Source organism: Theobroma cacao, chromosome 5 (genome assembly GCF_000208745.1).
Source record: "Theobroma cacao cultivar B97-61/B2 chromosome 5, Criollo_cocoa_genome_V2, whole genome shotgun sequence".
Lineage (NCBI taxonomy): Eukaryota > Viridiplantae > Streptophyta > Magnoliopsida > Malvales > Malvaceae > Theobroma > Theobroma cacao.
The window spans coordinates 32,056,982-32,074,410 of NC_030854.1; the positions used below are offsets into that span (position 1 = coordinate 32,056,982).

The following is a 17,429-nucleotide window of genomic DNA, read 5'->3' on the forward strand; positions in this document are numbered from 1 at the left end:
ATTACAATGAGAGAGACAAGGAAAGATTTTCCTACTGCCATTGGAGAATGGAGAGAAATAAAATGACAGAGAGGAGAAGCTCTCTTTATTTACAAGGCTTAAACTAGGATTAATTAAACCTACCTCATCAGAAGAATGTGAACCCCGATACATGGCTAAAGAAATGCTACTAAAAAGAAACAAAAACGGTCATTCAAGAATCATGATTCATAGTGGAAAAAGAAATTCAATAGGGCAGAATTTTCTTTTAACATCTAGAAGTGTAACTCAGTCATGCATGAGATTATAATTTTTAATCACTGTATTATATCTTGTTAGATTTCTATCTAACATGATAAGATTGAAGTACCCATGCAAATATTTGGGGATAAAATATAAATTTATCAAATTGATTTAAAGTGGTGAATTAAATATATCATCAACACATATAATTAATTTTAACATCATGCTTTTGATATAATTAAAGATGGTAAAAAATTAATTATTCGCTCCCCTACAAAATATTTCTTTTACCATTAATTTTGACTTTTTTTATCGAATTCAAAAATAAATAATAAATTTGATACAAACTAATAAATTTAATTTTTATCTAATATTCAGTAAGTGGTTGATTATATGCATGTATCTCTTTTCTTAGTTTTAGGTACGGTAGCTTTCAAATAAATGTATTATTTTAATATTCAGTAAATCCTACAAATAAAAAAAATCCCTACAGATATTTTATAAGAAATTACCTTCACAGTTGATAATCACATGAAAATTAACTATTATAATTTCGTATTTATATATTTTAAAACTATATATTAAGATGGCATATCTTTGAAACCGCAGACTTTTGATTGGGTCAAAAATTACAATTTAGTGTGAATTCTGTTGTTCAATAGCTAAAAGAAATGCATTTTAGAGGGTTGCTTTAGCTGTGTAATTAGTTTTCAGGGACTTGAAAAACAAATTTTCACAGCAAAACCTGGTTTCTTGGCTACTTTCTTAATTAATTAGTTTGATTTGGACTTGTATTTTCCTTCATGGTTTGGTATTAAATTTATATTTTATTTTTGAAATGAATTTGTAATTCACTTTAGTTATAAGGCAAGGTTAATCATGTACATGCTTGCCTATTTCTTTATAGAAAAACACACTATTAAGGCATTATTCATTTAAGGAGATCCTGAAAAAAATGTATTAAAGCCATAAAATTTCTATTTGTTTCCTTGATTCTTAAGTCTCCAAACTCTATGCCCAAAGGAGAGTTATTAGCTAAACATATATTATCATATCCGTCTTAATATATCACAATGGATTTGTTTAATAATTTTTTATGCGAGGTTTTCTACCTTGATATAATGGCATATAAAAACTTAATTTCATGCTGGATTGTTTTTTGAATAAGTAATAGTTTTTTTCTGAAAATATAGGTAACCAGTACATTATTATTGGCTGATCAAAGCAGAGATAAACACCTTGAGAAAATAAGCTTAGATTCTTGAGTGTTGAAAAGAGTTAAAGGACTAATTAAAAGGGCCACAGCAACATAGTTCAATATTGTCAGCTCCTTGTTTGTCAAGACACGTCCCATAGTTGTATCCTTGGGCTTGGCAGTCCTCATCACACTCAATGTTTCCATAGTAATCAGAACATGCATCAAGGCAATAGGGATCGATGGCTATTTTCATTTCACCATCTACACCCAAAACTATTTTCTAAGATCAGACACAATAATGACAGAAGGAAATTAAGTTAAAATCTTTGTTTGTTGCATAAACAAAGAGAGGAAGATGAGAGATTACCAGAGCTAACTAAGGAGAGACCATAAAAGCAATTGCAATGAGAGAGACAAGGAAAGATTTCCCCACTGCCATTGGAGAATGGCGAGAAATAAAATGAAAGAGAGGAGTGCTTAATTAGTGTACTGGTTTTTCTCCCCGGAGGATAAGTTGTTTATTTATAGAGCTTAAACAAAGATTAATTAAACATAACTCAAAAGAATGTGAATCTTGTATTGTATACACGGCTAAAGGAAACAAATATGACCACTCAAGAATCATGTGAAGAACAAACCATTCTTCCGAAGTGAATCTTGTATACTGTTTTACCTATTTCCATTAATTTAATTGTTCTTGTTCACCCACACTAAAATAAAAAAAAATCAATTTAATTGTTCTTTAATAATAATTAAAGAAATGCGAAAAGAAAATAATAAAATGAAAATCTGGTAAGTATTTATTGAATAATTTTTTTATTTTGGCATAAAATAAAATTTTTAGGAAAAATGAAAAGAGAGAAGGGAGATATTTTCCAAGTGTAATTCATTGGGGAGAATGGGACAGAGAAAGCATTACATATGTAACAAAACAAATTTGGAATGAAATAAATCTCCTTGCCTCTATAACAGCCAGAAAATGAAAAGCTATATTTAATAATGAATATTAAAGGTCAGCTAATATATTTTAAGTGGGAGCCTTACATACATACATATATACATATATATATATATATATATATATATGTATATGTTTAAAGAATGATTCTAATACACAGTAGCCTCAACTGAACAAGAACGATCAAGAGACAGGAGAGGAAATGGTGATGTTGGCACGCCTGCAATCACAAGTGCACACACTACTGGATTCTTTAACTACACGCTGTGATTTCCGAGTATATATGAAGCTTGATGTTCACCAACTTACCAGCCATCTGTCGCAACCTATAAATATATGCAAAATTAGTACTTCATAACTTATTAATCATTTAAACACATTACTTTTTAATGTATTTCTATCAGTTTACTTTTTCATGTATTCCCATCAGTTTTTATTAAGGATAGAATTTTGTAAAATAAAAGAAAATTTACAATCAATAGAATCACAGGTACGAAATAAATGAATTGAAATTATGCACATGTATGCGTACACACAATATCATTCTGTCATGATATGTACATAACTTTGTAAGTGATTTTTTAAAAATAAAACAAACAAAAAATTCATACACATTTTTTATAAATGTAATGGGGTTGGTTTGAAGACGTAATTAACTAAGCAACACCAAGCATCTACACAGACACCAACTATAAGAACATAGAAAAAGTCTACTGGTCAACCATTAACAGTCATGCTAATGCTAATAGAAGTATTTCTTTACAAGCAACCTCACATGCGGGAGGTCAGCCCACCTGATCTGTCAAGCTATTTAAGCAATTAATACTACTGTGCTAATGTCTCCAGGGCAATGAGATATAGTATATGTCACGACCCAATTTTTCGGACAATGACCGGCGCATGAGCTCAATGAGCATAACTCACTAAGCCCAAGCAAGCCCATCCATTTACCTTTGCTTAACAAATTTATTATATCATGCATACACACACACCTTTTTCTCGGGTGTGAACATAGTTAAAACACAATGGCATTATCGATAATAATATACATGCATTATACCAGTCATGTATTTAGCATTTTACATTGCATACACATATTCATATTGTTAGATTGTTTTCACAGTACAAAAGGACCCATGACTTCCAGCGGAGACATTTACAATAAAATGGATTACTATCGAATGCCAGACACATACCCAGGATATACACTACGAGGACTCCTCGATCTAGGTCCAACAGTCACCTGATCTGAAAACATTAATTTTTATAAAACGTGAGTACCAATACTCAGGGAGTGAACAAGAAGGGAACAAGCATACCATAAGGAATTTTTATTGAAATCATGATGCATTCATTTTCTCAAACCATGCAATTGTTTTAGCTCTTATAAACCCCTCATGTAAACCCTACATGAGTAAATCACTTTACAAAAATCCATGCTCAACTATGGTACAAAAGAAATGGAAAATATGGCAAAAACCCACAAGTTAGCAAAATGGACAGAAAGTTTCTCATTGTAACGAGAACCAGTTTTGGTGAAGGCCCTCAAACCCGAGAGTTTCTCGCTGTAGCGAGAATGAATTTCGCTGCAGCGAAACAGAGCAACAAGAGAAAAGTTTCCCTTCACTCAACAAAAGGGCCATCTTACTAAACCAACAAAATCAACATAAAACTCATGAAAATTCCCAAAGTGCAATGTATCAAATTTCACATATATGTCAACCATATATCACATTCATGAGCTTTCATTTCATAAGTCTAGATATGCATAATTTGATAGACAAACATCAATATCATCATAATCACACCCGGCTCATGTACATCCCCCCACATCGTGCACATAGCCGGCACCATCGTGTGCATCCCCCCACATCGTGCACAATCAGTGCCATCGTGTACATCCCCCCACATCGTGCACACGGGCACTATCATCATCCATCTCTCACGCCACCATCATCACCGGCATGTGCATCCCCCCACATCGTGCACACACACGGTTACAGTCATTATACACAATATCATTCATCATGCACAACACACACATATATATATCATCATACTACAATAGTGCATGAATCCATAGCAATCACATATCACAACATCAAACCATTTAACAAAAGCTTGTTCCCAAGGTACATTTTCTAAGACAAGTTGGATAGAATCTTTCATATTCCCCAAAACAAGTTTGAAATGCAAGTCCACTCACCGGTATCGAAAATTCAGATTCCGGGTGCACTCGGACTAATAGCCCTCAGGCGCAATTCCTTTGCCTTTTCCGGACGTCTCACCACCTTGACAAATAACAAAGTCAAGGAATTTACTATATTGTCCCTAAATTGATATAAATTAATTTAAATTACTAATGCTTGATATGTAAATGCAAAAATACGTCCGATTACCGCTTAATCGCGGTATCGATTAAATTCGACCGATCACCCGATTAATCGACGATTGTGTCCAAATCACCTCCAAATTAATTCATTTCTCCTCTAATACCTTAATTTACCACATACATTTAAATAAAGCCAAATTCAGCATTAGAACCCTCACAGTTCCTTATAGAAAAATTTGGTCATTTGGTGCACTAGCATCGAATTTTTTTCTACATAACCGTTTCACCTTAATTCATCATTTTCCATGCCATTTTCCTTGAAATAAAAACAATCCCCCATTGATATTCAGCCCTCATGGTTCGGCCAACAAGGAACCCTAGAGAAATTAAATATTTCTTTTGTGTTTTTGTTTTTAACCATGCTTAACTATCCCTAAACACTAACATAGTCTAAAACCAAATTATTCCAACAACAATTCCTCTTCCATACCCATTTTTCAGAAATGAATTCATCATGATAACTCAATATTCAACCAGGGAAAACAAGAACAAAAGCATGGGTTAAGCTAGGTATCAAGGAGAATTAAAGAAATTTAACTTAGCTAGCTTGTTTTCTTGATTTCTTCACTTTTTCTTTGAATTTCCACTAGGTTTTCTTGTTTTTCCTTTTGTTCTTCTTTTTTTTCTTGTTGCTGGATGCCTAGGCCGAATATGGTGAGGAAATTGGGGATTTAATGGGCTGATTCTATAGAATATAAGAAAATAATCAAGCATGCCATGTGTCACATGCTTTTTGGCCCAATTTTTAACTTTTTTGACTTTTTCTTCTTAATTTGCCACCACAAATATTCTGGTATTTATCCAATCCTATCACAATTAAAATCCCTTGGTCTTGACAAGGGCTGGGGTAAAAAATTTACCGATTTGCCCCGGGGAGGAAAAAATTACTATTTTACCCTTTTACTCCGAAATATACCCGAATCTCATTATTTCTACTTTTCAACCTAAATAACACTAATATTGATCAATATTAACCAAAATGGGGCAAAAATTGTTTAAACAAATTTTCGTTTAGTCCTCTAGTAGCAAAATTACCATTTTGCCCTTGTGATCCATAAATACCGAGAATCACAATTTTTCACTGCTAAAATCATTTTATACTCCAATAATCAATATTATATTTCATATAATTATTCTTGGTCAAAATGTGATCAAATCTTGGCTAAAAATCTCAATTTTATCATCAAATGGTAAAATGACCGTTTTGTCCCTAATTGGTAAATTTTCTGATGGACTCCAAACTGGACCTTAAACTCCAAATCACTATTCTAAGCCATATCTGTGGGTTTTAGAATTTTCAAAATCCTTTTAGAATTTCTATTTGAACTAGTTCAAGGCTCGATTTAACTTAATTGTACCACTCGGTACAATACCGTCTTTTAATCGAGCTTGACAGGGTCTCACAGTATATACCACTACTGCTATCTAAGAGACTTTTATTTTATTTTTTATTAGTCTTTTAAACAGAAACAAGCCTCAGCTCAGAGCAATTTTCATTTCTTCAATATAGGTTTTATTTTGACTTGCATTTGCTTTCATGATCCGGAATTAAATTTATATTTTGTTTTTGAAATGATTGTAGTTCACTTTATTGAAGGTTAATTATGTATGTATTTGCATATTAATTTTTTTTATAAGAAAATTTCATTTGTTTCTTTGATTTGTTATCCTTAAATATTGTGTCCCAAAAAAGAATTATTAGATAAATATTTATTATCACGTCTGTACGACAAATTTATTTAATAATTTTTATATGCATTCACTTGATATAGTGACATATAAGAGTTTTATTTTGATAATAAAGGTAATCAGTACATTGTTATTGGCTGATTAAAGCATAGATTTGCCTTCATGATTTGATTATTGAGCGTTAGAGAATAAAGGCGCAGCAACACTGTAGAAATGCTCCTATGCAAAGGCATGACCCAGAGCTGTATCCTCGGGCTCGGCATTCCTCATTACACTCAAGGTGTCCATACTCTTGAGAACATGCATGAGAATCACCTACTCCTTCACCATCCGCATCCAAACAAATTATATCAGAAATTCATTATAATTAATATATTGGTACTCTTTAACCCCAAATTCCCACTTTTCTAACATCAAACACAATGACAAGAGCAATAATTTTCATGAGCTTCAAAGCAATAATTACAATTAGTTATCGTAAATAATATATGTTTGGTGGCTTATGAATATGGTGAGTGACATATATATCTTATCTTCAGATGAGAATTTACAGAAAAAAAGAGTTGAATCACTTGTTTTAAATTTTTTTTATTAAAATTTTACATCTCAAAAGCTAGAATAATCAAATTTTAATAAACTTTTTTTCTAATTTTAATAAATGCGACCTCATTTAAATGTTTAACTTTAGCATTTAAGATTATTGAGCTGTCTAGCTTCTTAATTAATTATTTTCAATTTTTAAATATAGGTTTGATTTTGATTTGCATTTGCTGTCATGATCCCGAATTAAATTTATATTTTGTTTTTGAAATGATTGTAGTTCACTTATAAAAGTTAATTATGTATATATTTGCCTATTAATTTTTTTTTACAAAAATTCATTGTTTTTTTTATTCATAATCTCTAAACAATGTACCCAACCAGAAGAATTATTTAATAAGTATTTACCATCACGCTTTACGATAAATTTATTTAACAATTTTATGTGGGTGAAGGGTTTCTTGGCTTGATATAGTGACATATAAGAGTACTTTTATTCTGATAACAAAAGTAATGAGTACATTATTATTGGCTTATCAAAGTATAGATAGAAGCCTTTATGATTTGATATATTATCGAGCGTTTTAAAAGAGTTGATGACTAATCGCAGCAACATTGTGGAACGACATATTCTCGCACGTCACGGCATGACCCAGAGCTGTATCCTCGGGCTTTGCATGCCCCATCACACTCAAAGTCTCCAAAGTATGGATCTGCAGAACACGCACGAAGGCGAGTGTACGCACCTATTACTACACCATCTGCACCCAAGCATATTATATTGGAATTCGTTATAATTAATTATCAAAACAAAAAAGAATTCATTATAATTAATATATTACTACTCTTTAACCCCAAAATTCCCACTTTTTCTAAGATCAAGTTCAATGACAAAAGCAATCATTTTCGTTAACTTCAAAATAAGATTTTATGTTAATCAAAGAGATATTTCATCTTGTTCTAAAACATTCCATGCAAAGTTCTTGTGCTTATCTACTTATATTTGATCCATGTGAATACTTCTATGTGTGTGTATTATGCATATTCTACTTAAGCTACCTTTGACCTAGCTAAGTTAAATCTTTGTTTGTTGCATAAACAAAGAGATAAAAGGGTAGAAGATGAGAGATTACCAGCGCTAACAGAAGAGACCATAAAGGCAATTACAATGAGAGAGAGAAGTAAAGATTTTCCCATTGCCATTGAAGATTGGAGAGAAATAAAATGACAGAGAGGAGAAGCTGTTTATTTATAGGGCTTAAACTAGGATTAATTAAACCTACCTCACAAGAATGTGAACCCTGGATACATGGCCAAAGAAATGCTACTAAAAAGGAAAAAAAAAATGGTCATACAAGAATCATGATTCGCAGTGAAAAAAGAATATGGGCAATTTTTTTTTTGAACATTAATTTAGAAGTGTAACTCATTCATGCATGAGATTATTATTTTTAATAATATATTGTATCTTAACTTGTTAGATTTCTGGCTAATATGGTAAGACTGAAGTATCCATGCAAATAATCGGAGGTAAATAGTGAATTTATTATTTTATTTAAGGTGATGAATTAACTATATCGTCAATAGATATAGTTAATTTTAATATTATATTTTAATATAATTAAATATAGTGAAAAATTAACAGTAAATGATTATTTGTTTTCCTACAAAATATTTCTTAATAATTTTACCATTAATTTTGAGTTTTTTAATCAAATTTACAAATAAATAATAAATTTGATTTATGATTTTTATCTAATATTCAATAAATGGTTGATGGTATGCTGTGTTAGTTTTTAGCGATTTAGAACAGATAACTTTCACATTAAAACCCAGTTTCAAGGCTACCTTCTTAATTAATTACTTTAAATTTGACTTGCTTTTGCTTTCTTGGTTTGAAACTAAATTTGTATTTTGTTTTTGAAATAAATTTTTAGTTCACTCTAGTTATAAGGTAAGGTTAGTTATGTATATGCTTTCCTATTTCTTTATGAAAAAAAAAAAAACCAAGTAATAGTTTTCTTCTAAAAATATGGGTAACCAGTACATTGCAATATTATTGGCTGATCAAAGCATACATAGAACCCTTGAGAAATTAAGCTTAGAAGGAGATGATATGATTATTGAGTGTTTAAGAGAGTTTACAACCAAGAGGGCTGGCAGCAACATCGTTCAATATTGTCAGTTCCTTGTTGGTGAAGACAGGTCCCATAGCTGTATCCTTGGGTTTGGCAGTCCTCATCACACTCAATGTTTCCATAGTATTCAGAACATGCATCAATGCATTAGGGATCAATGACTATTTTCATTTCACCATCTGCACCCAAAACTATTTTCTAAGATCAGACACAATAATGACAAAGGGAAATTAAATTAAAACCTCTGTTTGTTGCATAAACAAAGAGAGGGAGATGAGAGATTGCCAGAGCCAGCCAAGGAGACCATAAAAGCAATCACAATGAGAGGGACAAGGAAGAATTTTCCAACTGCCATTGGAGAATGGAGAGAAATAAAATGGAAGAGAGGAGACCTTAATTAGTGTACTGGTTTTTTCTTAGGAGGATAAGTTGTTTATTTATAGGGCTTAAATTACGATTAATTAAACCTACCTCGGGAGAATGTGAATCTTGTGTTGTATACACGGCTGAAGTAAAAAAAATGATCACTCAATAATCATGAGAAGAAACCATTAATTTCAGTGATTTGTTGTTCTTGTTCACCCACACCAAAATAAAAAATCAATTTAATGGTTTTTTAATTATAATTAAAGACATCCAAAAGGAAAATAATAAAATAAAAATCTGGTAAATATTCTTTGAATAATTCTTTTTTGATTTTGGCAAACAAGAAAACTTTTAGGAAAAATGAAAAAAGATCTTTTCCTGATCATGAGATGTAAGTTTTTAGAAAGGGAGATCTTTTCCAAGTGTAATCTGAACACAATGCATTGAACAGAGGCACCAATATGCATGCCGGCCAAATCAAATATGTAACAATGACAAATTTGGAATGAAATAAATTATGAACATTAAAGTTAACTACTATATTTTAAGAGGAAGCCTCACATACATATATATATATATATATATGTTTAAAGAATTATTTTAATACACAGTAACCTCAACTGAGCAAGAACGTTCAAGAGGAAGGAGTGGAAATGGTGCTGGCACGCCTGCAATCACAAGTGCACACACTTCTTGATTCTTTAACTACACGCTGTGATCTCCGAGTATGAAGCTTGATGTTCACCAACTTACCAGCCATCTGTCGCAACCAATAAATATATGCAAAATTAGTACTTCATAACTTATTAATCATTTAAACATATTACTTTTCATGCATTCCCATCAGTTTTTACTAAGGAAAGAATCTTGTGAAATTGAAAAAAAAATTCCTCTAACAATAGAATCACTGACACGAAATAAATAAATTGAAATTATGCACGCACACACAATGTCAGCTTCTCATCATCCATGCATGACTCTGTAAGTGATTTTCTAAGAAACGAACACAAGAAATTCATACACATATTTTTGGTAAATCTAATGTGGTTGCTTTGAAGATGTAGGAGTTTGCTGAATTAAGCAGCACCAAGTATCTACACAGGCAAAAACTATAAGAACATAGAAAAAGTCAAATGCTCAACCATTAACAGTCATGCTAATGCTAATAGAAATATTTCTTTACAAGCAACCTCAAATGCTGGAGGTCAGCCCACCGGATCTGTCAAGCTATTTAAGCAATTAATACTACTGTGCTAATGTCTCCATGGCAATGAGATAGTATATACCACTACAGCTATCTAAGAGTCTTTTATTTTATTTTTTATTAGTTTTTTAAACAGAAACAAGTCTCAGCTCAGAGCAATATAACTCAGCATTATGTCTCAAATAAAATAACCAGAGATAAAATTCCAAGCTAAATTTTTGGTGAACAGACAGTTACAAACCATTCTCCAAACTAGATCTTCTGGACCCAAGGGTTGAGCTGGACTAGAGTACACGAAATGCCTTGAGTACTGGAAAATGATAGCAAAAAGTTTCAGTCATTAAAATTATAAAAGATAGTGTTGGTTAACATTATTATCCCAATTTAAAAAATCAAAGATAAGCAGGAAATGATGGATTACCATACAATTATCAATAGAACTTAACATTTAGGTATAAAAATAATTAGCAGAGGCATAAAGAGATGATATTCAAAAGATGCCAAGTTTTGGCTTCAAAGCAAAATGAGGACGCTAGACCAAATGCTAAAATTTTCTCCCCAGGTACAAGCTGAATGGTTATCAAAGGCATAGAGAGATCAATATTCAAAAGATGCCAAGTTTTGGCTTCAAAATGAGAGCGCTAGACCAAATGCTAAAATTTTCATTTGTCTTTCCATCTATCCGTTGCACAAGATACAGGTAAAGCAATTCTACAACATGTGAAGAAATCATGTAAACTTTGCAATCACAAACCTCTGCAAGGTTCCTCCTCATTTCTCTGATCTGAGTAGGGCTAATGCCTTTTAAATATCTTAGAAGCCAGCCAGATTGCACAGCATCAGTTGAAGAAACAAATATAGCTATCTGCATGAAAGGAAACAAAAAAAGAAAAATAAATAACAGAGGTAATCTAAGCAACTATCTATTACACATAAATTTATGACACCACATTGAACTCTTTGCTAGCAGCTTAATCAGCAAATTAATCGACTTTTTCTTTATATGTTTTAATAAAGTCAAACAAATTCCTAAGAGGGAAAAGGGCTAAAATAGAGAATCCTGGCATATAAAATGAAGTCTCTTATAGTACAAGATTTCCAAGAATATGGAATGAAATGAAGTGCATATCATTCCCAAACACAACATATTGGCACATGGCATTGTACGCAGGGAGACAGGTGGCTTCATACACAGGCAACTAAGGCAGGGTAACAATTTAACATATCTATTGTCCAGAAACTCTGTCAAAAGTCTGTTCATTTTTCTCTGCAACAAAATGATCCTTGGACCAGGGCATTCATTTAAAAGAGACCGTATTCATAATATATCTTACCCATACGATACTACCCACCAACAAAATTAGCTTACCCATCTCAAGTTGTACATGTAGCACAGAGAACTGAATTGTAGCATGATCAAGAGGTTTATCCTATAGTTGATGCATAAATCAGAGTATAAATATGATAAAAAAAAGGGGCAAATTTATGCGTAAATCTGGCTCTCAATGCTTTGAATGATGATCTACATATGTACGGCCCACTGATAATAAAGTAATCATAATCATTCACTTCATGCAACATGAAATCAAGGAGGCACAGAATTTCATTCCCTTGACATATAATACAGGAGGCAGATTTCCAACTGACTCTGGTTATTAATTGATCACAATGACCGCAATATTGTTTCAACCTACATGGCTATATCAATAATACTCTCATAATCATATAATAAGCAACTTTTAGGCAGTCATTAAACAAAAGGTAAAAAGCACCCTCAAGGTAGCCAAGATGCATCAAGGGAGAGTAAGTGACAACTCAAGCTCTAAAAAAAGCATACATACCTTCCTATAATCAAGTATTCCTTCAAAAGGAAGCTCCAATTCATCACTAATAATGACTGGGATACACCCACTGACAATAGCATCAAACAATCTAGCAGAGGAAGGAGTGTCACCAGCTGGACTTAAACAAAATATAGACCTGATAACAGAAGAAACAATTACAACCATTATGACAAGGCAGGATGTAAAACATTGTGAAAGAGAATCAGCTTATCTTACCTGCGCATCCCCTTCTGAGCAGCAGCTTTCCCTCCCACCCCAGCAGTTCCCTCCTCTATGACTACATCCTTGGCATCTGTTAATTCTGCCACAAGTTTAGCACGTATCTTTCCTCCCTGAAAAAGAAAAACTACAAAATAAGTAGCCAAAAGATCAAACGGGAGACATTATATAAGCAAGTTAGACACAGGAGAGAGAATGTTGCAGAGAAACAGGTACTGCTACTCCCTGTTCAACCATAAAAAAAAAAAAGGGTGAACAGGGGAAAAATAAAAACTTTGATGACTCAAACCATCGAATCACTAAAAACTTGTGTCTAATAGCTTTCCAAAGAACCTATATGATCTCAAAGAGGAAATAAAAGAATAAAAAGTGTTTTCAGATTATTGTGCTCTCAATATCACTAATTCTTTTAATGCTCTTCAATACCTCTCTCTTGTTCTTGAGCAGGCTTGCACACACACATGCACACACACATAAAAACCCCAAAAAGGCATCTTTCTTGTTTCACCTTTTTCTGTTTAAAACAGATAAATTTCCATGTCTATGGATTAGAGATCAAAAATCCATTTATCTTCTTAAGACAGTCCCTTCTTCCTTCCCCTCCCCTCCACCATTTCTTTCTTGTTCTACCATGCTAGCATTTGAAAACAATAAATTGGCGTGTCTCTCGACTAGATCTCTTGCATACGCACACTCAGATATGCCCAAAACAATATCCTCCTTTCTTGCATGTTCTACTAAATTTAATGCAAGTACAAAAAATCAAAGACTCTAATAAGATAGATGAAACTCTTACAGCATTTCTTTTAAGTCGTCCACGGAAGAAAAGCAGCGTTGTCCTCTTTGATTCACTTTCTGATAAGCATTTTGTATCACATAAATCAACATTTGGAACATAAGGGAGAATGAGGTCCTTCTCCAGTGAAACTTGCCCTGGCTTGTACCTAGAATGTTAAAATATATCACTTTCGGGAAGCTGAAATGACTAGTAAACATGCAAGTTCCATCTTATTTGCAAAAGACATATAGTTACCAATTCCCTGTTGAGTCCATGTCAGGTAAGAGCCAAATTGCATTTTTCACAAATCTGCGAACCGACTTAAAGGACCATGGATGATGAATAGGAAATATGTGATCCCTTCCTTCAGATTGTTTCCATGCAGGCTGATCTGTCACCCATTTCAAGGCTTCCTGCAACCAAAGGAAACAAGACCCTAGAATAAGCAAATTCTAAAACTTAATAGCACATCCATCCATATAAAATATTACAGAACTCTTTCCATAACACTATTTTTGTCGAATATATGAATCCCAAAACCTGTCCAATAGGAAAAAAAATGGATTTAAAAAAGGATACTAACATAACTCATGAAACACAAGCCAAAACTATGATAGGATACCTCAGTAAACAAGTTAATGCAGATTTGATTTCGAAAGTTCAGCTTAGCGACAGCACAAAATTTAGTTTCACTCAAACATAATAAAACTATAAAATGCAGCAAACTCAATCTAGTACTCCCTCAAATGCCTAGGACTTGACCCAGTTATGATTTTCTTTACTTGTCCTCCATCTCCCTTAGAGGAATCAAAAGCTCCATAAACACATTCACCTAAATTATGACACTGATAGACCCGAACAATCCAACAAACATGACATAACATCCGGCAATCAACAGAATAGGAGTACATTCAAACACATTTAATAATTGGAAGCATAGAGATAGGAAAATGTACACAAAAATATTATAAAACCTGGAAACGCACTCACACCCTATATAAAGCCTTGCATTGTTGCTTCTCCAACAAGAAAAAGCTAATCGTAGTGAAGAATGGCACATAGAATAAATCAGCATCCTCCTGCCTATCAACTCTCACTACATTTTTCAAAAGCCTTTCTGAAGCCGGTGCAATCAAATCCGCCCAAAGCCAATAATCAATAGAATGCTGCATCAACAAAACAAATTCAAGTAAACTTTAACAATTTACTAAATTTCCGGTAAAAGAAATCATCTATCTTTTTTATTTTTCTCACACTTTCTTTCACTTTCCTGCATATTTTGTAGGAAGCCAAACAAACTCTACTAATCAAATCGAAAATCTTCAACAAATTTCAACGATGTATTTAAAAAGGCCGAAAAATTATTTTTCTATTAAATCGACAAGTCATTTTAACTGATAAATTCACCTGTTCGATCAAACGATGGACGGGGCTGCCGTTGGAGGTGAGATTAGAAGTCTCTCGGTAAGTATTCCGAAACAACCAAAGCAAATCGTAGGTGAACTTCGCCGGCATTTCGTACACGTAAACCCTGACCGGCATGTTCATCGGGTAATACGGATCACCGTGCACCCACTCCATTTCCTTGGCGAACTTTCTCTCGTCGAGTTTCCTGACGTCATCTTCGAGCACCGTACGCACCGTGTCATCGGAAGCGCGGCGTTGGTGACTGGGAGCTTTGTGAGTAAGGAAGTATTCGAGGGAAGCGACGAAGGAGGTTTCGGGTCGGATGGGGGGGTGCGCGAAAGAGTGAGTGGAGGAGCGGGTCAGGTCGGAGGGAGAAGAGAGGAACAAGAAGAAAGAAAGAGCTAGGAGGCAGACTGTGGAGAAGAGGAGGAGGATTTGGGATTTGGATCTTGTCCAGGATGATTGGATTTGCTTCGCTCGCATTTTTCGACTTTGAGGCTTCCGTTATCAGAGGAGTGAGAGTGATGGTTGAGCAGAGCCGGTAACTGGCGAGTGCTATAATGATATCTGCTGCACACGGCTATTCGGCTAGGTTCTCTCGATGAGCCGGGTCAGGTCTGATTTGTATTGGGTCTAACTAGGCCGACGTTTAGAAAAGTTAAGCCGGACTTGGTCCAGTCCTCTGATATGTATAGTTATGGACTTAAGTTGCTTTATTATTTGATTTTTAAAAATCTAAAGTCTAAATTTTGCCCCAAGTGGATCAATCTGGGCCTAGATAGGTAGTCTAACCCATGAATACGGGTGCACATACACGCAAATGAAAAGAAAATGTCCGTGAGCTGCGCTCAGACTATCTAACTTTTTTTTTTTATTCCATTGTTGAGGAGTCGGTGGAATAAATATGTACTTCCATAACCTTAGGTGCTTCTCCACTGTTTTTCAACTTAATTTTTTTACAATTTTTTTTTAGCTTCGTGCACTAGTTTAGCGTTGCTATTTTAATTTTCATTCTCAATTAATTTCCAAATTAGATTTTTTTGGATAAGATTAGATTGCCCAAGTTTATTAATTGATAAGAATTTAGATACAATTTCTTATAAAGACGATAACTCACTCACTACTATATTACTTGTTGACCATGTGCACTTGCATAATGTTTTGGTGTGTTGTCGAGGAGTTGCTTTTCTATTCTTTTGCTAATATTAATACCAAGCAAGCTAATCTTAATTCAAGTTTTGCTTCTTTTTATTTTTAAGTACTTTTTAACCAGTGTCTGAGAAAAGTAAGGAGCTTAGAAATTGTCCCTTGTGATCTGGAAATCAAGAAGACTTTGCGGAGATTACTTTGACAAAACTCTCAAGACTCAAATCAATTAGATACAATGGTTGAGAATCAAGGTAAGCAGCAAGCTCAAAGGCATGTAGTTGAGGATAATCGATCATTAAGGGATTATGTTGTTCCGATAGTTAACGACTTCATTCAAGCATTAAGAGGTCGACAATTCAAGCCAGCAATTTTGAGATTAAGTTAGCTATCATTCAAATGATCCAAACTTCTATTAAATTTTGAAGCCTCCCAAATGATGATCTGAACGCCCACGTTTTAAATTTTTTGGAGATTTGGGATACCTTTAAGCATAATGGAGTCACCGATGACACCATTCGGTTAAGGCCGTTTCTTTTCTCATTGCAAGACAATGCAAAAGTTTGGTTAAACTCTCTTCCCACCGGCTCCATCACTACTTGGAACAACCTTGCATAAAAGTTTCTAGCCAAGTTCTTCCCTTTTGTAAATACTACAAAAATGAGGAACGATATCACTTCTTTCATGCAGTTGGATTTTGATCTTTATACAAAGCATGGAAAAGGTATAAAGACTTGCTCCAGAGATGTCCACACCATGGTCTTCACAAGTGGTTGCAAGTACAAACATTCTATAACAGGTTATTAAATCCAATCCGGATTACCATCGATGTAGCAATTGGTGGTGCTCTCATGGCCAAGTCAATTGATGATGCATATGATCTTTCAGAGGAGATGGCTTCTAACAACTATCAATGGCATTCTAAGAGGGCCTTGCCACAGAAGGTAGCATGGGGTTCACGAGCTAGATGCCATTAAAGCATTGACTGCTCAAGTAGCTGCTCTCACTAAGAAAATTGATTCTTTTGGAGTCCATTCAGTATAGAGTCCCTTTATTTCTTGTGATTATTGTGTGAGGGGCATTCAAGTGATCAATGTCATTTGAGTATGTAGTCAATGCAATTTATGGGGAACAGGCAATAAAACAACTTATACTCCAACATATACAATTCAGGGTGGAAGAATCATCCCAACTTCTCTTAAAGCAATAATCAAAGTTCTTCATCAGCTCCAGGACCACATTTTCCTTTGGATTTTCCACAACAACCTAAACCCCCAGTGCAAGAAAAAAAGCCATCCATGGAGGAGCTGCTCATGCAATACATGGCT

The 17,429-nt window shown here is 33.8% G+C and overlaps 1 protein-coding gene and 1 long non-coding RNA gene across 2 annotated transcripts; both read right to left on the reverse strand.

Moving 5' to 3' along the window:
* On the reverse strand, window positions 7,472-8,358 carry LOC18599514. The gene is made up of 2 exons (XR_001927971.1): window positions 8,133-8,358; window positions 7,472-7,760 (listed from the first exon to the last, which is right to left on the reverse strand). It is a non-coding gene; the product is annotated as an uncharacterized LOC18599514 (long non-coding RNA).
* Window positions 9,927-15,545, reverse strand: LOC18599515 (probable arabinosyltransferase ARAD1). Its single transcript, XM_018122475.1, has 9 exons — window positions 14,956-15,545; window positions 14,541-14,714; window positions 13,804-13,961; window positions 13,567-13,714; window positions 12,768-12,883; window positions 12,549-12,687; window positions 11,462-11,572; window positions 10,949-11,017; window positions 9,927-10,263 (listed from the first exon to the last, which is right to left on the reverse strand). The coding sequence occupies exons 1-9, from the start codon at window positions 15,436-15,438 to the stop codon at window positions 10,138-10,140; spliced, it is 1,524 nt and encodes a 507-aa protein (XP_017977964.1). The 5' UTR covers window positions 15,439-15,545; the 3' UTR covers window positions 9,927-10,137.

What these genes read in the sequence shown, in the direction of transcription:
- LOC18599515 (XM_018122475.1), bottom strand. Translation starts at nt 15,438, where the DNA reads ATGCGAGCGAAGCAAATCCAATCATCCTGGACAAGATCCAAATCCCAA. An exon ending in ATGGACTCAACAGGGAATTG is followed by an intron (nt 13,715 to 13,803) that starts GTAACTATATGT and finishes TTAACATTCTAG; the next exon opens with GTACAAGCCAGGGCAAGTTT. An exon ending in GACGACTTAAAAGAAATGCT is followed by an intron (nt 12,884 to 13,566) that starts GTAAGAGTTTCA and finishes TTTCTTTTTCAG; the next exon opens with GGAGGAAAGATACGTGCTAA.